Source organism: Papaver somniferum, chromosome 11, assembly GCF_003573695.1.
Source record: "Papaver somniferum cultivar HN1 chromosome 11, ASM357369v1, whole genome shotgun sequence".
Lineage (NCBI taxonomy): Eukaryota > Viridiplantae > Streptophyta > Magnoliopsida > Ranunculales > Papaveraceae > Papaver > Papaver somniferum.
This window is the reverse complement of record NC_039368.1, coordinates 74,757,415-74,780,708: the sequence shown is the minus strand read 5'-3', so window position 1 is coordinate 74,780,708 and position 23,294 is coordinate 74,757,415. Positions and strand designations below refer to the sequence as shown.

Below are 23,294 nucleotides of genomic sequence, written 5' to 3'. Positions count from 1 at the left end.
CCACGCCCATGCTTGGTCGGCCCTCTTACATTAACCAATCAGGTTGCTTCAAACTCGCCACAGTGTTGAAAAGGAGGAAACCACGCCAGATGGTCGCAAATCCAATTGGATTCCCAAAAACCGCGCCAAACACTCATGCCAGACGCACATGCCAAGCAGCTTGCCAAACTCGCCAAACGCGCATGCCAGGCGCACATGCCAAACGTGCATGCCACGCGCACATGCCAATCGACATGCCAAACTCGCCAAATGCGCATGCCAGGCGCACATGCCAATCGGCATGCCAAACGTGCATGCCAGGCGCACATGCCAATCGGCATGCAAAACATGCCAAGCAGCATGCCAAACTCGCCAAACGCGCATGCTAGGCGCACATGCCAATCGGCATGCCAAACCCGCCAAACGCGCATGCCAGGCGCACATGCCAAGCAGCATGCCAAACTCGCCAAACGCGTATGCCAGGCGCACATGCCAATCGACATGCCAAACATGTCGAGCAGCATGCCAGATGCACATGCCAATCGGCATGCCAAACATGTCAAGCAGCATGCCAAACTCACCAAACGCGCATATGCCAGGCGCACATGCCAATCGGCATGCCTAAACTTGCCAAACGTGCATGCCAGGCGCACATGCCATACGACATGCCATATATGCTAATTAGGGTTTCAGCATGCCAAACCCTTATTTAGACAAAGTTTCCAGGCGCCGACAGAAGGTAGCCATAATCGACGGCTATCCTTACTCATGAGTTGCAATCTCATCCATCCAAGTTCTCCACCGAGCTGACAGACTTGTGGCAACTTTCAGGAGACCAGTCGCCTAAAACTAATGGCCATGGCTACGCCAGGCGCCACTTGCACCATCGTGGCACTGGAATGCACGAGTCATGCCGCATTGCCACTGGCGTGCACCAAAAACGCCACTGCGCCATCTTCATGCGCCAACATAAGGTAGCCATAATCAACGGCTACCCTTCCTCCTGAGATGCAATCTCAGCCATCCAAGTTCTCCACCGAGTTGGCAGGCTCGTGGCAAGTTTCAGGCGACTATCCAAGACAAGACTGATAGCATCACATGTTATTTTCCTACGACAGGCCTCTCTACCTTAACTTGCCACACGTAGCAAAGTTCTACATGTTTTCCACGAAAACACTCGAGACATCAAAACAAGTCACAAACTGGGGGATACTCATCAGGGTATTGGTCTGGCCATTTACAGCGTGCGGCGTGCAATACGCCCGGTACAAGAAAGTGTCATAAAGCGAGGCGGTTAGTAATGTCAATAAGTAATGGTGAAACGTATCCTTCATTATGGAAACATCAATTCCATGTGTTACCCGTTACTCTTTTTCTTCCACCACTCAACCGTTTTCACTTCCTACGAGACCAGGGTACGTTTTTTTGCGACTTGTATATACAGGTCTCACTTATTTTCCACCAAAAAACAAGTTTTTGTCAGGAGAACGATACAACATTCATAAATCACCTGATAGCTTTTTCATTCATCTAGGAAGTCCAATTTTCTGATACAAGTCACAAAACACCCACACTTCCAGAACGACGATTCTGGTCTCAACACTTTCTTCGCTTCCCTCCCTAAAACCAACCCTTCTCCTTCACTTTGTGACCGAAGCAAGTCTGGAACGACCATTTCTTGGTTTAGGCAAGATTTGTACAGATTGATATCTCGAATCAAAAGTACTCCCGTGCAGTACATTCTTTAGGGTTTAGACCAAGTTTCTCACCCACACACGAAATTACCAAAATCAGCAGAAACAGTTTTCACCCACAAACAATTCCATAATAAAAGGAAATTATCTTTCTACACTTTCGCGAAGCTCTCTTGTAGGAAAGTTAAAGATCTTTGATAGGGAAATTTTGTTGAAAAATCAAACTGAGAAACGTTGCCAAGAGGTTAAGGCACCCGTTGAAAAGGATCTTGACTCAACTATTGTGCTTTTAGCGTAATGAATTAAGAATATTTTATCTATTGATAAACGTGTTCCTGATACATTATCAGTTTTCCATAAAAAGGGTAATGATGAAGTACAATGCTTCAAGTGTCGTAGATTCAGATATATGGAAAAACATTGTTCCAGCAGAAGAAATAGAAAGTGCAATAGGGCATATATCTCCACCCTTGATGATATTCCAGAGGAAGAATCCAATGAAGAAATATCTAATTGCAATGTACTTCTTGTCAACAATAAAAATGATGATTCCGGTGAGTCTAATCAACTCCTAGAAAAACGTGAGTTGGGAATTAAGGTGTTAGAGCATTGCTCGGTCGAACTCGCATGCGTTGCTATCTCAAGCATGTTTGTCAATGTTAGTGACTATAAGTCTTGATTTCTTGTCTATTATAGCCAAGTCTCGGACTAGGAAAGAAAGTGTAGTTAAGCTCAAGGACTTCAGGGCGATTCATCATACAAGTAGAAGAACTACTCAAGGAACCGGTGGAACTTCTCGAAAAAAAGGTATGTGAAGACTTGAACTTATCTATCACTCAAAAGTATATCTACTCTATCTCCTACTCTTTGAGACAATAAGTCGTATGCTATATATATAGACTTTGATTATACACATTTGGTATTTCGAGCCGAGTATACCTCGCCTATATATATATATACAAATATCTTGATGAGCTTGTGGCTCATACTTGTTCTAATTAATCACAAGGGTTCAAGAGCTTACTCATAAAAACCCTGTTGAGTAAGATGTGTTAATTTTCAGGTATACTTTTAGCATTTGCTTCTGTTAAGTTGATCTATCTTCTTATCGTCCATAGCTAAGCTTTTTGATTGCATACTCAGTGTGCTTAAAGTATTGTTTGTAAAGTGTCATTAGGAAGTATTCTTCTGAATCTTGTTTTGTGCTTCAACTATGCTCAAAATTTTCCTGAGTTATGAAACTTTTCGAGTCTTTTGTTGCAAAAGTCCCTTTTGGGCTTTACTTTCTTGGGGGTCATGTTGTACTCGAACGGATATCCGTGTTCTGGGACGAGTCAACTGTTTAAGAAAACCTAGAATCCCTTCCCTAAGAGACCCTTAAATATCAACTTATTGAGTTACGAAAGTCGCGTACGCATACTCTAGGTTGGCTTCTGGGTTGTCAAGAATGTCTTCTTCTTCATCTTGATATGGTGGTTTTGCAAGAGGATTCCTTGACAAAGGTTGTGTTGTTGAGTCCAAAAAGAAAAGAACCTTTGTAGATGAAGATCATACTAATGCTTCATGTTAATTTGCCTATGTTCATGAGGATGCTGAAAAGGATGATATGATTTCTGCTGAAGTTGTTCATGACTTTCTTAAGTACTTTGGGGAAGCAAAACAAGAGCTCATTGTGACTCTGGAAAATCTTGATGCATTGAAAACTGAGTTGGAAAAGGTTACTGTTGACCTTCGTCTCATAAAGTCTTACATCAATGATCTTCGCAAAGAGAATCACCTCTCCGATGTTGCAATGAATGTTGTTGATCACAAGCTCAAAGACCCTTTGTCTCATGAGGATTCTAAACCATCCATATGATCTTAGTTCGTGTTCGGGATAGGACTGGAGTCTATTTTTCTTTAGCTTGTTTTATTTATGTTGCCTAGTATTTCTTCTTTTTGGTTTAGTTGGAAGAATAACTAGTGCTTGGAATAGCAATGATTGTGACTACACATAGCTATTATTTTTCATCTTCTTATTTTTTAGGTTTATTGGTATTAAATTTTAAAAACTTTTTGGAGGATGATGTTTTGCAGTATTAATCTTTATGATTTGATATATTGCAATTTGTTATGGGATATTGGTGTTTATGTCCGTGAACTATGTTTGTCCCATACTCTGTCAAAAGTAAAGTCGTTCGTGTTCGGTATTCACGTACTGGTAAAATAATGAATAGACTTTTGACAAATACAAAATTTAAGCCTATATTGTAAAACATTTGATGGAAGATAGGTTAAAATCTTTTTTTTTCAAGGATTATGTCTATTAATTGTCGTTATGCAAATAGTGATTGAAGATAGAATGAGTCCTTGTGTATTCCGCAGTATTGATCATCCCTGATCCATATTTTATGTATTATTGTGCGGCTCCGTAATGTATCTTATGTTGAGCACTATACAACCAAGTTGATTTTTTAGCTTAGTTGGTGTTCAGTGAGGTATGTTATGTCGAGCATATTGAACTAAATTAATCATCTTGTTTGGTTATTTAGTTATTGCTCCGTAAGTTTTCTTATATCGAGCAAAACAAATGACAATTAAATTGATTACTTTTGTGATTAGTTTGATTGTGTATTCCAATTAGATTAATTATGGGTTCTCTTGTAATTAATCTAGTTGAGTATTTTCGCGTCTCCATAAGTTCTCTTATGTTGAGCATAATCAATTGAATCGGTCACCTCTTGTGTTAAATTTGATTGTGTATTCCGATTAAATTAATCATGGCTTTACTTGTGATTAATTTGATTGAGTTATTTGGGTATAGAAAATCCTTCTCATGGTTTTTGGTGTCCAATAAAATCCTTATTTTCTTTTGAAATTAAGGTCGCTCTTGTTGTTCTTTCGGGAATGACATCAAATGGGGAAGAGTTCTTTTGAACTTGTGCTTAATGGTCATATCTTGAGGGGTGTGCGGCTGTGGAATTTTAGAGGGGTTACCTTGTATCTTTAAACTCCTTGGTGAATGCATTTAGCTTCGGCTTTATGATTGCATCTAAATTAGTTTGTATGTATTTTTTCCTTTTGTCATGAAATGTCTCTCTCGGAAATTTCATTATGATCTCGTTCTTGTACCTTTACCAATTTTATTGACAAAAAGAGGGAGAATGAATATGTAGTTCATACTACAAATACATATGTTTTTCTGGTCATTATGTAAGGGGGAGTGGTTTCCATGTGAGATGGAGTATTGACTAAGGGGGATTGATACATATCACCATAGTATTATTGTTTAAGTTGTGATACAATTGAACTTTGACGCTGTGTAATAATATTATGACATTGTATAACAATGATCGAGAACTATGTTTTCTCATTGTTATAGCTACGGATCTTCAACAGCGGTGATGCTATGACATTGGAGTACTTGGAAGTGACGAAGATTTCGAGGAATGTTGAAGATTAGACATGTGGAATAGGAGCTACTAAAGTTTCTTTATCTTTTTTGCATTCCATATGTATTGATAGTTTTGTCACTAAAATTGACAAAGGGGGAGATTGTTAGAGCATTGCTCGGTCGAACTCACATGCGTTGCTATCTCAAACATGTTTGTCAATGTTTGTGATCAAAACTATAAGTCTTGATTTCTAGTCTATTATAGCTAAGTCTCGGACTAGGATAGAAAGTGCAGTTGAGCTCCAGGACTTCATGGAGATTCATCATACAAGTAGAAGAACTACTCAAGGAACCGATGGAACTTCTCGACAAAAAGGTATGTGAAGACTTGAACTTATCTATCACTCAAAAGTCTATCTACTCTATATCCTACTCTTTGAGACAAGAAGTCATATGTTATATATATAGACTTTGATTATACATATTTGGTATTTCGAGCCGAGTATACCTCGCCTATCTATATCTCGAAATATGTGTTGGTAAGCTTTTTGCTTTGATCAAGTTTATCTTTACCATGTGACGAAAGTCATGATATGTTTCAATCATGTTGAAAATTGCTTTGACGAAAATGGTGTAACAACTATATAACGTCCTCTAAGAATGTTTCAATGATTGAAATGAGAGTTTAGATTACATAACCGATGGTGGACATAAGAATTGTTGTGGAAATACATTTATGTATAAGTCCTATTCCTTGAACCAAAGTTTGCAAACTTTGTTGATCAAGAGAACCGGAAGAATGACGTGATCCAAGTCCGCGAACTACCGAAGTTCTCAAACCCGAGAATTTATGCTGGAGTACGGCAAACTACTTACGTAAAGCTAAGTCCACGAACTCAGTCCGCGAAGCCAGTCCGCGAACCGGCGAAGTTCTCATATCCGAGAATTTCTGCTGGAGTTTGTAAACTCTGCCCGGTAACTTAAGTCCGCAAACCTAGTCTGCGAACTTGAGAAGGTTATATATCTGAAGATGATTTCTAAACTTAAACTTAAAAAGACTAAGGAATGCAGTTTGCAAATCGTGGCTATGAAATTTCATGAACCGATTCAAGTGAATCAAATCATCTTTGCTTCAATTGTGTCTTGTGTAGTATATAAGATTTTCTTACAATTGACAACTCTCTAACTAGTTCATTTGAAGTCATTTGAACTAGTTATGGTGAAGAAGAACGTGGTTGATATGAAATGCTCATAACCTTTTGGTTAACTATTGTTGAACCAACAAGTGCATATGTTTGGGTATGGTTAACAAACCTAGAAGCGTGCATTGTCAAGTGTGTGTAACAAGCTAAATTTTCGATCTAACGGTTGAGAAATATTAGCTTGAATCTAAATCTGATTTTCATATAACGGTGAATATTGAATGCTTTGTTACTAATCTAACATTGATTGCAACCCTTATGTGAAAGACTATATAAAGGATACATCTAGTATTGTGCAAAACTAATCCCCACACCTTACGTGTGATACTAGTTTACATGCTAGAGTCGGTTCTCCTTTAACCTTTGGTTTTCTTCTTCTAAAACCAGGTTAACGACTTAAAGACTTCATTGGGATTGTGAAGCCAGACAGATACTACTTTTATCGTATTTGTGTGATATGATCTTGCATCTTCTATCGTAAGAGTACAATCAGATTGATTGACTTGAGATTAATATCTCCGATAGGAAAGATATAAAAAGTAATCACAAACATCTTCGTCTAATTTTTTATGATTCCGCAACATCTTGTTTCGCTAGCATACAATTAAGATTATTGTTTATGATTCCGCAACATCTTGTTTCGTCTCTAGGCTATTCTTCGGGAACATAAGACCAGATTATCAATTGGTTCCTGTTCACCTTGATTATTATCAAACGACGAAACAAAACCTTTAGGGTTTATCTGTGGGAGACAGATTGATCCTTTGATAGACTTGTCTGTGTGAGACATATTTGTTTATTGTCAAAGCCTGCGATTTTGGGTCGTAGCAACTATTAGTTGTGGGTGAGATCAGCTAAGGGAATCAAGTGCGTAGTATCCTGCTGGGATCAGAGGCATATGAGCATAAATGTACCTTGTATCAGTGAGAGATTGATTGGGGTTCAACTACACTCCAGTCCGAAGTTAGCTTGGAGTAGGCTAGTGTCTGTAGCGGCTTAATACAGTGTGTGTTCAATCAGGACTAGGTCTCGGGATTTTTCTGCATTTGCGGCTTCCTAGTTAACAAAATTTCTGGTGTCTGTGTTATTTCAATTTCCGCATTATATTGTTTTATATTTATAATTGAAATAATACAGGTTGTGCGTTAGATCATCAATTAGAGTAATCCAACCTTTGGTTGTTGATTGTCATTGATTGATCCTTGGATATTGGTTTTTGGTACCATCCAAGTTATTCCTTGCATTTGGTTAGAACTCGCAGTTCCTGCTTGAGTAAATCAAATCAAGAGAGAGAGATAAACTCGTTGATATACTTTTAATTGATTGAGTCTTGTTGATTCTCTTAAAATTATATTCGAGTTTTTCCATACAGATTGCTAATCGAAATATCGGCTTGAAAAAGCGGGGGTCTAACAACACCACCCAATATTTCGCTTAGCAATCTGTATGGACAAACTCGAATATACTTTTAAGAGAATCAACAAGACTCAATCAATTAAAAGTATATCAACGAGTTTATATCTCTCTCTTGATTTGATTTACTCAAGGAAGAACTGCGAGTTCTAATCAAATACAAGGAATAACTTGGATGGTACCAAAGACAAGGTTAGCACTCACGACACCGTTTCCTTGCAGAGTGACGTCACATCAGATACAAGGTTTTACGATTTTATTGGCGAATGTATCTGTAACATCTATAACACCAATTAGTCCTGGTTCCGCACCAGGAACCATCAACCGGAGGAAATGGGATTTGAACCCATGATACATCCCTACTCTCTTATACGCCTCAATCAAGTGGCCACGGCAATACAAAAATATTCCATGGTTCCAGTATATATAGGGGTGTGCATAAAATCCGGAACCGCGAATTTCATTCGCAACCGTCCACAAAATTGCGGGTGAAAACCAATCCGCAAGAGTCTATGGGCCGGTAACGGATGAATTTTCAAATCTGCAAGGTTTAGCGGTTTGGTTGCGGTTGGTTTTGTAAATCCGCGGATTTATCGGCACCACAGGTTAATAAAAGAAATTAATAGAAATAGTAATAGCTAGTCTAAGATCGAGCACTGATGTATTTTTAACGATTGCCTGATGACTAACAGATAACGAAAGACTTAAAAAATGTACCTGAGCTTATGTTTTTCTTTGTTAGGGTATTTACTCCTTCGGGTGTGGGGGGACTTGTTGACAGCACACACCCAATTACTAAGGTTCAATTCACCACTAAGAACTCAATCATGTCTCTCCCACCTTCCACACCATTACTATCATTAACAAGTTAGCACGTTATGATGTACTTCGGTACTTGCAGTTCCTGGAAACCAAGACATTTAGTAAATGGACGTGTCATCGTCATTCTGAAGGACCTTGAGATTATTAGCTGAAGCCACAGAGCATCTTGGTAAGAGGGTTTCTACTTGAAATATGATAAATGTATAACGACGTCGAAGCACGAACTGTTCTTATGCAAATCCAAAGAAAGGGTCATAAGAAAGCTGAAAAATTCTAAACAAAAGCAGGAAGAAAGAAGGCAAGGGATCATTTGGACTAAATCCGCGGTTAATCCGTATCCGGTCCGTATCATCCGTTGATCCTTGGATGTCAAATCCACGGATGATTGGGCCGGTCATGGTTGAATTTCTCAAATCCGCAACTTTGACGGTTTGGTTGCGGGTGACCCCTAATACGCAACCGTCCGTCCGTTGCACACCCCTAAGTATATACAATCTCGTCCACAAATCCCAAGAATAAGCTGGACGGGCTTCTGAAATCCAATCCCAAATATTCCGATATGACCTCGGTCATCTTCCCTACAACTCCTACACCCAATACGAAGCATTTGCTTGAACCATTTTTTAGGGATCATGGTTTTTTTTGGGAAGGATCATGGTCGTATTAGGCCAACCTATATTTATAAGGGATGTCCTAAAGTTAGGTAAATACACATTTACCATTTACTTTAATTTAAATTAAAACTAACCTAATAACTATATAAAACTAATCGTATACATCTAATCCAAATGAATCTATTAACCAAAATAAAAATCAGAAACAAAAACAGGAGGGGAATCGGAATTTTTTAGCTTTGAAAAAAAAAATTATTCTCTTCTTCTTCTCTCTTTCCTTTACATTCCTCGTTCGATTGAAAAACCCATCAATCTTTTTAATTCGTTTTTTGATTGGGAAAATTGAGTAGAAATCATCAAAATATGGTTTAAATGGAAGTTAAAGTGGCATGTTCTTGTTAGGAACAGTTTTAAAAAAACTAGTTTTGTAACCGAACATTCTGAAACCAATAACACGAAGAACACTTCGGTTATCACGAATTCGATTTTTCATAACCGAACTCCGAGTTCGGTTGGTTTGCAAAAAATAATTTTAACCGAACTCCTCATTGAAAACCAATATATTGTGTTTGGTTGGTTAGGTTAATTGGAATTTTTTTCTTTAACCGAACACTTGTATTCGAACAACAAATGCTGAGTTCGGCTGGTTCTCAAAAAAAAAATTGCTAACTGAACCGAACCCTTTTCTGAAAATCAATATGTGGAGTTCGGTTGGCTCGCAAAAAAAAAATTGCTAACCGAACCCTTCTCTGAAAATTAATATGTTGAGTTCGGTTAGTTCGCAAAAAAAAGTTTTGTAACCGAACTTCACTCTAATATTGAGTTCGGTTTAGTCGAAAATTAATGTTGAAACTGAACATTACTCTGTATACTCTGGAATAAAAGTTCGGTTATTATCCCGGAACCTGTTAACCGAACTCATCAAAACCTCCATTAAAAGCGAGTTCGGCTACCTGTGTATTTTGGATTTATTAACCGAACTACATTTGCAGAAAGTTCGGTTACATGTTCTTCATATAATATAACCGAACTATGTTGACCCAGTTGAAATTTTTTTCTTACGATTTTCATTTTGAAGATATTTTAGACCATTTATAGCAACATTAACTAAGTTAACAGCATACCTCAATACCAAAAGGATGTTTTTTCTCCATATTCACTGATCTCAAAAAAAAAAAAAAAAAAAAAAAAAAAAAAAAAAAAAAAAAAAACTTCTTCTACTTTAATCACTCAATAATTCTACTTCTTTTTTAAAAAAAATCATCTATTAATTTAACCTTAATCAATGGTTAATTATACTAATCATTACACAAAAATAATCAAGAAGGTAGTTTTGGTATTAAAATAAATATATGGATAAGAGTTGTCCTCATACTACTTCAAATAACTTGCCCAAAATAAAATGATGGTCCCCTCCAAAAAAAGAATGGTGCCCAAAATACGGTTCATTTGCTTTATATCTTCGTGTGACATGCCATGCCCATTATCGACGATGGACATGATAGGAATGTTTTTACCAACTCCTCTTGAATAATGGGTGTCAATGGAGATATCAAGCCGAGTTGCTTGAGCGTCTTGAGCATTGTCAACTAGTTGAGGTATTGCACCGAAAGACCATTCATAACTACTTCCAATAAGCATCGAAAGACCATTAATAACTACTTCTAGTAATTTAGAGTCAAGATCACATCCTTCCTCCAGATCATCAGAGAAACGCCTTTTTTTTGTTTCTGTTTCTGTTTCTGTTTTTGTATTTGCTCGCTTCAGAGAAAAGTTTTTTGAATCATGGTTTTCACAAAATCGATGGGTTCTTTGACTGTTGGTCAAAGTCTCTGTTAGAAGTATAAACCTAGTGTTAGTTTCTTTATCTTTACATTATGTTTAGTCTGTCCTGTAGTGGTTCACTATATGTATAAATAGCTGAACCTAGCCCTTGTTTTGTAACCCTTCACACACTTCTCAATACAACTGTGTTTGGTTCCTACATGGTATCAGATATTCAACATTGAATTCGATCCTTATCTCTTTTCTTTCTCCCTGGCGGCTAGAAGAACAACACTTATTTCTCAACCACTTCAGCTGAAATCTCTTGATTTCTTCTGCAAATATATTCAATATTATGGCTACTACAAATAACTTAATCACAGATCTGATTCAAGCCTTATAACAGCAGAATCTTAATAAATCTCCAACCCCTGCTTTTAATTTTTCTCTACCCTTTCAAGATATCTCTAATTTTGTATCTTTCAAGTTGGATAATACCAATTTCCTGCTCTGGGAACATCAGTTTGAGACCATTCTTGCCTCTACAAACTTACTTCGATTTTTCAATGGAACTTATCTATATCCTGCTCCTCAGGTTCAAGAAAATGGTGTTATGGTTCCAAATCCAGAGTATTTCTACTGGATTTCGATGGATGGGTTTGTTTTATCTTGTATCAATGCTACGTTTACCAGATCTGTTTCTGCTGGTACTCTTGGATTAACAACTTCAAATGAAGTATGGGATTATCTGAAAGTGGAGTTCAATGATCAATTTGTGGCTCGTAAATCCCTTTTGCGTCGTCAGTTATATTATATTAAGCAGGGTAATACTCTTATCTCAGAATATTTAAGTTCTGTCAAAGAAATTGTAGATAATCTTGATGTTATTAATGATAAGGTTTCTGATGAAGATGTAGTTCTACATGTTTTGAATGGCTTGAATCCTGATTTTGATCACTTTGTTGTTACTGCTCAACATCGTGAAACTTCATATAAATTTAATGAGCTTAGATCCAAACTACTTCATCATAAACAATGGTTACAGAGTAAATTTCTGGATTCTTCAGTTATTCTTGAGTCTACCAATGCTGCTTCTGCGTTTTATACACACAAGACTGGTGTAAATAGAAATTCGTCTGGTAATGGTGGAAATAGAACTCCACAATCTGGATCCTCATCTGGTTCAAAGGGAAATCGTTCACAACAGTTTTGGAAATACTCTGGATATAATGGTAATGGTGGTTCTTCACAACATTCAGGTCGTTCTTCACAAGGGAATGGAAGTTACGGTCACAAAAAATCTCAATACCAACCTCCTCCATCCACTACTCACTACTAACCTCCTCCAACACCTACGCCATCTCACCAGCAATGGGGTCATACAAACAATTCAGATTACTTCACTCCTACTGACTTCTCTGAAATTGAGTGTCAAATCTGCAAGCGATGGGGTCACACTGCAAATAGATGTAGATTTCGGTATACACCTAAAACTTCAAAACCTTCTACATATAAATCTAGAAATACACCTCCACCCAAAGCTTTTTATGCTTCATCATCACCACCTGGTTTTTCACCTGAAACACCACCTCACTTACTTGACAATAAACCTCCACCACAAGCATTTTATACTTGTTCATTGAGCTCTATTTCTGATAACACTGAACCTGTGACATATACTGAATGGATTCCAGATTCATCTTCCTCTTCTCGTATGACTAACAACTCAGCTCTCCTCTATGATATCATTCCATACAATGGTTCTGAGCATGTCATGGTGGGTAATGGAAAATTTCTACAGATTACACATGTTGGGACTTCTACAATTCCAACTTTGAATGTTGATTTTGTACTCAAGAATGTGCTTCTAGTTCCTTCCTTGTGCAAGAATATTATCTGGGTATCCCAATTCACTAAGGACAATCATGTTTCTTTGTAATTATTTGATTGGGGTTATAATATGAAGGATCTCAAGACTAGTGAAGTGGTGGCAGAAGGACCAGTTTGTAATAATCTCTACCCTATTCAACTGGTTCCTATTATCTCTTTCAGTTCTATTTTTGCAGATCCATCCTTTTGGAACAAGAGATTGGGACATCCATCTCATCAAATACTAAGTAAGTTGCATAATTCTTCTGCAATTAAAATCTCTTCAAAATCCATTGCAACTCTGTGCCATGAATGCCAATTGGGGAAACACCACAAGTTGCCTTTTAATTCTTCTATTAGAGTAACTACTAATCCTCTACAGCTTGTCCACTGTGACATATGGGGTCCAGCACCAGTGCAGTCTTTGGATGGATTCAAGTACTATATTTTGTTCATAGATGAATACAGCAGATATCATTGGATTTATCCTTTGACCTCCAAAACTGAAAGCTTGAAATGCTTTCAACATTTTAAGGCTACAAATGAAAATCTGTTGAACTGCAAGGTTGTTTCATTTAAATGTGATGGAGCACTTGAACTCATCAAAGGTCCTTTTAAGGTGTTTCTTGACTCATGTGGAATAACTTTAAGGATTTCTTGTCCACATACTCAAGATCATAATGGTCTTGCTGAGAGGAAACATAGGCACATTACTGAGGTGGGCAATACTCTGGCTTTTCAGGCATCTTTACCCAAACAGTTCTGGTTTGATTCATTTCTTACAGCCACATTCCTTATAAACAGAACTCCAAGTAAGCTTCTTCTTTACAGCAGTCCTTTTGAGATGTTGTTTAATACTTTACATGATTATAGTCTTCTTAAAGTGTTTGGTTGCAGCTGCTATCCAAATTTATCTGCTTATATATCTAATAAGCTAAGTCCTAAATCCACAAGGTGTGTTTTCTTAGGATACAACCCTCTTTATAGAGGTTATAAGTGCTTTGATCCATTAACTAAAAAGACTTTTGTATCAAGAAATGTTACTTTTGATGAACAAGTGTTTCCTTTTGCAACTGAAACTCCACCTACTAATACCACTGATTCTGAGTATGTGACTTTGCAAATTGGTAACTGTCATACTCCTCTACTGCCAACTGTCCCTACTCCTACAGTACCTACAATACCCACTACTGACATACCTTTACCCTCTTCTCTTCCACCACAACCTCAAATACCTGTCAGAACTATCATTACTAGATTGTCTAGAGGTATATCCAAGCCAAAACATCTTTCATCTGACTTTGTGGCACACAACTCAACTCTCTTATCATTACCAATTGCCTTATAGTCTCTCTTGACATCTGAGGTAGAACCTAAGTCCTATAAAAAAGCATCAAAGAATCCCAAATGGGTAGTGGCTATGAAGACTGAGAATACTGCTCTCAAGGTAAATGACACATGGGACTTAGTTGAATATGTGGAAGGAATGAATGTGCTTGGCAGTAAGTGGGTGTACAAAATTAAATACAACTATGATGGGACAGTTGAGAGGTCCAAGGCTAGATTGGTTACTCAAGGCTGCACTCAACAAGATGGTATTGATTATTCAGAGACATTTAGTCATGTTGTGAAAATTACCGCCATTAGATGTGTACTTACTATTGCAATCACCAATGGATGGGATATCAGGCAGTTGGATGTTTCCTCTTCATAGTTTTCTAAAGGAAGATGTTTATATGACTCAACCTAAGGGTTTTGTGGATGAAGAGAAACCTAATCATGTGTGTCATCTAAAGAAGTCTCTTTATGGACTCAAACAAGCTCCAAGAGCTTGGTTTGAGAGATTTAGCCTCTTTCTTGACAGTCAGGGTTTTCATAATCTGCTTGTGATCATCCACTATTCTCATATACCTCTGGTGAGCAGCAAATACTTCTTCTTCTATATGTGGATGATATAATTCTGACTGGTTCCTCTAAGGCATTACTGGATTCGTTCATCACTGTTTTGAGCAAGGAATTCTCTATGAAAGATTTGGGATCTCTGCACTACTTTCTTGGCATTGAATGTTTCAGGTCTTCTACACATATTCACCTTACTCAAAAAAAGTATGCTCTACAGTTACTAGAGAAGGCTGATATGCTTACTTACAGTCCTGTCAGCTCTCCTGTTGCTGCAGGACCAAGACTATCCTTATATAATGGTGACCCACTTGAAGATGCTGGATTTTACAGAAGCTTAGTTGGTGGGTTGCAATATCTTACACTTACTAGGCCTGATCTGTGCTTTTCAGTCAATTATGTCTCATAATTTATGCATGCTCCCACTACCTCTCATCTACAGCTAGTCAAGAGGATTTTGAGGTATGTCAAAGGCGACATTAGTTCTGGAGTTAGTTTATCTGCTGGAAAATATGATACTCTTACAGCCTACTCAGACTCTGATTGGGAAGGTTGCCCTGACACTAGAAAATCTACTAGTGGTTACTGCATCTTCTTAGGACATTCTCTTATCTCTTGGTCTTCTAAAAAGCAACTAACTATCTCTCGTTCAAGCACTAAGGCAGAATACAAGTCTCTAGTAGTAACTAGTGCAGAGCTTTTGTGAATTTCTTACTTACTTAAAGACTTGGGTATTGATATCTCTAGACCTGTCATTCTTTACTGTGTTAACATTGGAGCAAACAGTCTGGCCACCAATCCTGTTTTCCATGCTCGTACTAAGCACGTGGAGATTGACTATCATTGCATCAGGGAACTAGTTGAAGATGGTTTTCTAAAGTTAGCTTATGTTCCATCTCAATATCGCAGATGTGTTCACTAAGGGTCTAGGAGTTGTTACGTTTCTTTCCTGTATTCGCAAGCTAATGCACATTGTTGAGACATTAACATGAGGGGGACTGTTAGAAGTGTAAACCTAGTGTTAGTTTCTTTATCTTTACATTATGTTTAGTCTGTCCTGTCTGTAGTGGTTCACTATATGTATAAATAGCTGAACCCTAGCCCTTGTTTTGTAACCCTTCACACACTTCTCAATACAACTGTGTTTGGTTCCTACAGTCTCAATCAAAGAAGAACAGGACCAAAAACCTCACCAAAGAAATTGCGAAACTTCAATAGTTCGAATTGAATAAATATAGCATAAATTTTCTGAAACCCTGTATGATACAAATTCTAGATTCAAACTTGCCTCTAATCTTCCAAAATTAACTTATGGCGTGTTTCGGGTCCAAGAGCATAGCTCAGTGGTATCCCATCAACTCCAGTAAGGAGGAAATCAGGGGTTCGATCCCCACCATAATAGAGGTTTGTATTTAAATTAGTTGTATAGAGGGGTTTGGCGGGGTTGGCTCTAGTCCAACTGGTTGGATTTGAGCAGGGACTGGGTCCGGCTTTAGCCTATAGAAAAAAAAGAAACTTATGGCGTGTTTGGAGGACGCTCAAAATCTAGAATCCTCTTTATGTAGCGTTTAACATGGAAGGAGTTTAAACTCTAGAGAGTTCCACCTGCCTGGAAAAAGAGTTCCATCCTTTCAAATTCTCAAAATTCCAAGGATGAAATTGATAATAGTCCAAGTTACTATTATCAAATGCGTCGACAGTAAAAATTACTTACTACTGAGCAGGAATGTTTGCTGTGATCAACAATCCCACTACTACGAAACCTACTAATGTGTCTAAACCTAGAAGACGAACACAACATCTGTTGATTAATTTTCATTCCAACAACAATGCAGACGCCATATGGAGTTTGAGAGGAAATTGGCTTTTTTATTGGAGATAACTTTTATCAACTATAATCACAAAATTAGAATCAAATCTAACCAACACTTAGGAGCATATTGACAATATGGAAAGTATGTGTAGAATTAATATACTCAAGTGGCTCTTTTCACTCCCAAATTTCCCATTCCGCATTCATTTGGTATTCCCATAAATCAGTTCTAAGGATTGAATCTTACCAGATTGGTTTAAGGTTACAAATAGTAAGCAAGTCTCAAACCACATACATAACCAAAAAAGAATAATTTCAAAAAATAGCAACACAGAAAATAAATTAAGGAGAATTCTTAATGACCATTAGCAATACCAGTTTTCTAAAAGACTGTTACCCATAAAACATGAAGGTAAAATGCATATTAAAAGAGATTAACAACCACAAATGAATTTGTACTGTCAAAAATTAAACATTTGGAGTAATGACTAGAATCCCTGAAACATTTGATACTAAGAAGAAACTGAATAGAGATGTTTGCTGTTGTCCACAGGACATCTACTAAGATCAAACTAACGTGCATGACCAAACAAACAAATGCAATCTCTACTGATTAGTTTTTACCCTACAAACAAACATACACCATAACAACACCTCAAACGTAAGTAGAGAACTAAATATACTTTCAGCTCTTCCAGCTCTAAAATAATAGATTAAACAATCAGTCCCCAGATTCTCATTCCAAATTCATTTTCACATTGCTATCTACAAAAACCATATTCTAGTTCTATTGGATCAATTATATCAGATGGGTTAAGCCATTTAAGGTCTAAAATAAGCATATAAAATGAACAAGCAAGGATGTGCAAAAGAATCCTAAGCAACTTATGCTACTGTAGATTCAAGTCAATCGCTTAAATAAGCTCAAAATGGTGTCCAATCTAAAACCTGGTGAATCAGACACATAATGACACAGGTATAGACAACTGAAATTCAAGTTTCTGAAATGTAAAACACACTGCAATGGGGTTAGCCCTAAAATTCACATTTGTAATACCCAGTTTTCTAACAGGCTATTACAATTGAAACATGAAGATACGATGAACACATATTACTTGAAAATTAAAAGAGACTAACCACCACAAATCAATTTATATTACCACGAATTAATCTTGTGCAGTAAATAAACCAAAACCCTAAGATGTTCAAAATTCACATTTCCAAAATGTTTTTCAGTTAAGTATCTGAAATTCCTCCATTAAGGCTATAAGAAAAAAAAAAAAAAAAAAAAAAAAAAAAAAAAAACCTAAAATTCTTATGTTTGTACCTGGAAAATCCAACCCTCAAAAGACACCCATTACTTCAATCAAGATCAGGAACCTCAACATCACCATTATCAATCTGCTCCTGAACATCTTTAGGGTCTTTAGAATCAACAGTGCACCCAACAGAAACACAAGTCCCCAAAATCTCCTTAACAGTTCCACTCAAATCCTTAGCCATAGATCTAGGTTTCATGACTTTAGCAATTTCAATAACATCATCAAAAGAGATATTACCAGTATGTTTGATATTCTTAACTTTCTTCCTATCTCTTTCTGGTTCTTTCAATGCTTTGATTACTAATGCTGCTGCTGATGGTACTACTGATACTTTAGCTTGTCTATTCTGCACTGTTAGCTTCACTGTTACTCTCAAACCCTTCCAGTCTCTGGCTGTTTCTTTAGCAATATCTTCACCGATTTTCTTTGGTGATAAACCCAGTGGACCGATTTTTGGTGCTAAAGAACTTGCTGCTCCTACTTCACCACCTGTTACTCTCACGTATACTTCTACTATCTGCGTTGGATCCATCTTTGGAGGCATGGTGAATCAAAATGGTTGAGAATCGCCCAGAAATGATTTGCAGACGAAGATTTGCGAGAGAGGAAGAAAAGAGAGAGACTGCACAAGGGTTTGTGATTTTAATATATATACCCTAGGGTTTTTCAGATAGAGATTTCTGTTCTGTAAGAAGACGACTATGCCCTTAAAATGACGCTTGATGGTGCACTATGTTAGTGGTTAATTTAGTCATTTAGGATGAATATCTTAAGAATTACTGTTGGGCTTACCTTAGCATGGGCTCAAAAATTGGCTGTATTAACTGGACAGAAATTTCTTGCTCGAGTTCTGAGTTCTGACTATTCTTTTTTTTTTAATCGGCAAACTCAGGTAATGGTGGGCTTGGATGTAGATTTTGCTTTCTTTTTATATAGGTTGGTCCCTAGAATTACACCTAAGGCATTAGCTTAGGATTTATGCTATTACAAGCTTAGGATTTATGCTATTACTAGGGTTCGATTCCCAATCTCTTCTGGGAAGGAAGCTTGAGAACCATCAGACCACTTGATGGTACTCTTTGGATGTAGAATTTAAAAGGTGAAATTTATGGATGTATGGGATTTGGTAGAATTATGTGATAGACGCATTTATGTGTCTAATATAGCTCATTTGTATATATTGTTAGTACTCGATATTGTACTTATTCGGTTATTTTATGTATTTGTAGGTGTTTTTGGAAGAATAAGGCTTTATGGCGAAATTGGCTAAAAATGCGGCATTTGGACCTCCGTGATAACTACCAGAAGCACCCCAAAAGTATGTTGGAGACACCCAGAAATACCCCGGAGGAACCCCGAAAAAGTGCGGAAAATGCCCCAGAGAAATCACTATACGGACCCTCGATTTTGGATAAGGGGTAACCTAATTACTAAGGGGTGACCTATTTCCAGGCAGCTGCTAAAGGGAGAACAGCACAGGATAAGGGCACCCACCTTCTTCACGTTTTGAATTGGAAAATTGGCGGGAAGTTCACTGGCAGATTGATAATCGAATTTTGATGGAGTTTTAACGAGATTCAATCGCCGAAATCAGTTGGACTGGACTTGGATGGACTAAACAGGCCTAGTACAATCGATTGGAACCAACCAATTGGGCTGGAATGGCTGAGAGAGGGTTTCAAAGTTTCCAACAGAGAGACGTGTTCTCTGTTGGGTTTTTAGAATATTTTTGAGAGATTTCTGGAGGACTTTGACGCTGGATTAACATGTACATGGTCCTATTCAAGATTATGGAAGAGTTTGGTAGCTATTTTATAGCCTACAGCACGTGAAAAAGCTCAACAGAAGCGATTATCGTTTCAACTGCATGAGAAGAAGAAAAAGAATAATCACATATTTAGTCGAGATTTATGGATCTGTTGGGCTATATAAGTGTTGGTTTACATCAAAGAAAAGTTTGGAAAACCGGAGGAGAGAGTTTAGAGTCGATGAGAGCCTAGGAGAAGCAATTATAGAGGAGACAGCGCTGCTGCTGCTGCTGCCATTAAAGCTTCTGAAGAACACGAAGAACAGACTCGCAGAGTCCGTCGTTCTTCAGCAGACTTATTTTCAATACCACTGTTGTTGTTTCACAGCAGTGGATAGTTATCGTTTACAGCAGTCTTAAATTACCATACTCTTTTGTAACAGTGACCCCTTTGTAACGGTGACGCTGTAACACTTTCACAGCATTACAATTTCCTGTTTCATCTTATACATCAATAAAAACACCTATTTTAGCCATGAATTTATCTTGTGAGTGTGTTTTTGGGATGAGGAGCTAAAACCCTTAGCCAAGGCGACGGAGGAAGCCATTGGTCCTTATTTATGGTATAATTCTAACTTTATAATTTATTTGCAATATTATTACATGATTATTTGCATGGAATTTTTATTGGAAAATTGATTTTTATTGAATAATTGTGATTCATTTTGATGGAGCATGCTTAGTTTAAGACTCTTGATGTTTCATGCTTGGTGTTTACATTTATTACTTCAAAAATCTACAAAAGGCATAATATTAGAATCACTCTAAAAGAAAAATTGCATGAATATTAATTATTAGAATTTATCAAATAATGGATCAATGGTGGAATCCAAGTCTTGGTGTTTTTCTCTAAAGGTTTGAACTATTTTATTTATTTGCGTGTTTAATTTAAATCTAGAAAAATTGTTTTCTTCACAAGTCTGAAAAGAACCTTTTTACCACTATTTCTACAACCATTTGAAAATCCATCAAATTTTTGGCGCCGCCGATGCGGACCTGTGTTTAGGTAGCATTTTTTTTAGATTTTTTTTTTTTTATTATTTTTGGTCTTCTTTACGTTTTTGGGTTTTTTTTTGTTTCCTTACAGATTTTTGAAGTAGGAGCGAAAAGAAGAAGATTTTCTTTATTTTGTTAAAAAGAGAGAAAGAAAAAAAGAGAGACATTTTTATTTTTGTAATTTTTTTTAGACTTTCTTTTCTTTTGTATTTTTTTTTATGGACTTTGGACATTAATTTTGGGGCATTTTTATTTTTATTTTTAAACCCTACGGAAGGGTACCCTTAAATATAAACTGTTTGCAGGGAAGGACGACGGTTACAATATCGTCTCGGCCCCTCGGGTTCGCACACGGCATAGGAGTCGTGGCCCGAGTCGACTTCAGCGGTTCTTCGCCCGTCTGGTACGGGAGGTAAAATTCTAAACACCCGCGAATCTCCTGCAAGCGGGTTACTGGACTCCTTAAGGTGAATATATGCTGAGGACTTGAATATGGACTGTTTTTAAATTCCTAGTAAAGGGCAAGGACTGGACCATATAAGATAAGGGTTCGGATTTCATCATCGCTCCCTTCTTGCCCGCCTTAGGAAAACAAAACCTAACGCGAACCCAAGCTTTAAAATCTGATTAGAAAGAGACCTATAGGGTATCGAGCTTAACAGGACAATCATTCGAAAAATATTGGTTACTCTTTTAAGCACACCTCAAAGTTCTTGACGGTTTATGCGAGTTGAATGCGTGACTGCGCCGCATAGGATCGGTGAGGTTTTGGGTATCAAAGCTCCACTGAGCTTCCCTCGCCTCGATTCAACTTGCTTTAACTCGGATTGATTCCATAGGGGTTTGCTTAAATTGTAACGAATTCCCTTTCGAAGGATTAGAAGCTGGTCTAGAAACAATCTAAGTGGAGCCATCATGCTTGTTGTTTGCTAGAAATCTTTAGGTTTGCTGTGGTAAAGTCGAGTCAGCCTGCTATGTGATTGCTAGAACCTTCTTGTTAGTATTTTTATTTCTTTTTGAATTCTTTTTAGTGTATGCCCGATTTTTTTAGGGCTTGGAAAAGAGATACTCTAGGTCGATTGATTAGCGAAAAACCTAGTAGTTCTTCTGATTTAAGCAGGGAACTCGAAGATTCTTCTTTTGAGAGCCCTGTTTTTGGAAACTTCTGTTTAGAGAATCTGTCTCTTTGTGAGGATAGTACCCCTAGTACTTCTGTTGTGCCAGCGATGGAAACTTTGAAAGATTACATGTTCCCAACTAGGACCAACCGAGCTTCATGCATTAAATTGCCAGCCACTACGGCTAATTTTGAGATAAAACCTAGTATTCTTCAGATGATCCCTATATTCTTAGGAAAAGATGATGAGAACCCTTATTTTCATATTAGGGACTTTGAGGAAATCTGTGGGACAATTAGGATAAAGGACCTTACCGATGAAGTCTTGAAACTTAAGATGTTTCCCTTTTCTTTGAGAGACAAAGCCAAGACCTGGCTGAACAACCTACCGTCTGAATCCATAGAAACATGGCAGGAACTTATCGCTGCCTTCTATATGAAATTCTACCCTAAGCATAAAACTGCAGCTGTTAGGCAGAAAATTAGTGCTAGTGTGCAACAAGAGGGAGAGTCTCTTTATAGGTTTTTAGAGCGATTCAATGATCTCCTATCTCAGTGTCCTCACCATGGATTTGATAATATGAAACTCGTACAGATTATTTACGATGGTTTAGACTATTCGACCAAAGCCATGGTTGAGTCTATGTGCGCTGGTGAGTTCACTAGTAAAAATGCTGATGATGCTTTTACCTTCTTAGGAGCTATCGCTGAAAAATCCCAACAGTGGGAATCTTGTGTTGAACCCCCTAAAAGACTCTTGGTCAATAGAAGTAGCACCAATATGGTAGATACGAGTTTTGCGTCAGATGCTAAGTTTGCTTCTTTGTCCAGAAGGTTAGAAGCTTTAGAAATGGGTCAGTCTAAAAATAGGTCCCTTGTTGAACCTAATAGAGCCTCTCAAGTCTCTAGTTGTGGAATAGATCCCGATAATTCATTTTGGGAAGGCCAGGTCAGTGAAGAGAAAGCCCATGCTGTCTATAACAATGCTAGGTTTGAGAACCATCAGAAGTTTGACCCATACTCAGAAACCTACAACCCTGGTTGGAGAAACCATCCTAATTTCTCTTGGTCTAAGGGCCAGAATCAAGGTCAGTCTAGTAATTCTCAGCCTCCCCCAGGTTTTGGTTATACTAAAAACTCTTCAGGTCAGACCCAGAACCCATCTGAGAATAGAATAGCTAGCTTAGAGGAAACCCTTAGTATATTAAGGAAGAGCCAGGAGATGCTATCACAAAGCCAGGAAATGTAGCTAACTAGCATAAACTGTCTTCTTACAGTACAACTTATCACAGGTTCATTTGATCAATGTAGCTAACTAGCATCTCTAAAGCCATGAAGCATTATAAGAACAATAAGATGAACTTGAATTATCTTAACATGTGATTAAGGGTTTCATCCAAACTCTAGCAGATTAATTTAGAACATGAACTAAAATTAAATTCTACAACTTGGTGCACCGGCTACTCCGGGCATAGTTAAAATTACACCCCAAGCACTCAATTTATACATGCAAGCATAATCCCCAAAATTCCCAAAAATTAGGGTTTCACCAAAAGTGAAATTAAAACTCACCAACTCTCTGAAAATTGATTCTGACTTCGACCCATTCT

The 23,294-nt window shown here is 37.6% G+C and overlaps 1 protein-coding gene across 1 annotated transcript; it reads right to left on the bottom strand.

Annotated features, from left to right (window-relative positions):
• Positions 1–17,575: 17,575 nt before the first annotated feature.
• LOC113321037 (60S ribosomal protein L12-3) lies at positions 17,576–18,389 on the bottom strand. The gene has a single exon (XM_026568920.1). The coding sequence runs from the start codon at positions 18,306–18,308 to the stop codon at positions 17,805–17,807; it is 504 nt and encodes a 167-aa protein (XP_026424705.1). The 5' UTR covers positions 18,309–18,389; the 3' UTR covers positions 17,576–17,804.
• Positions 18,390–23,294: the final 4,905 nt, after the last annotated feature.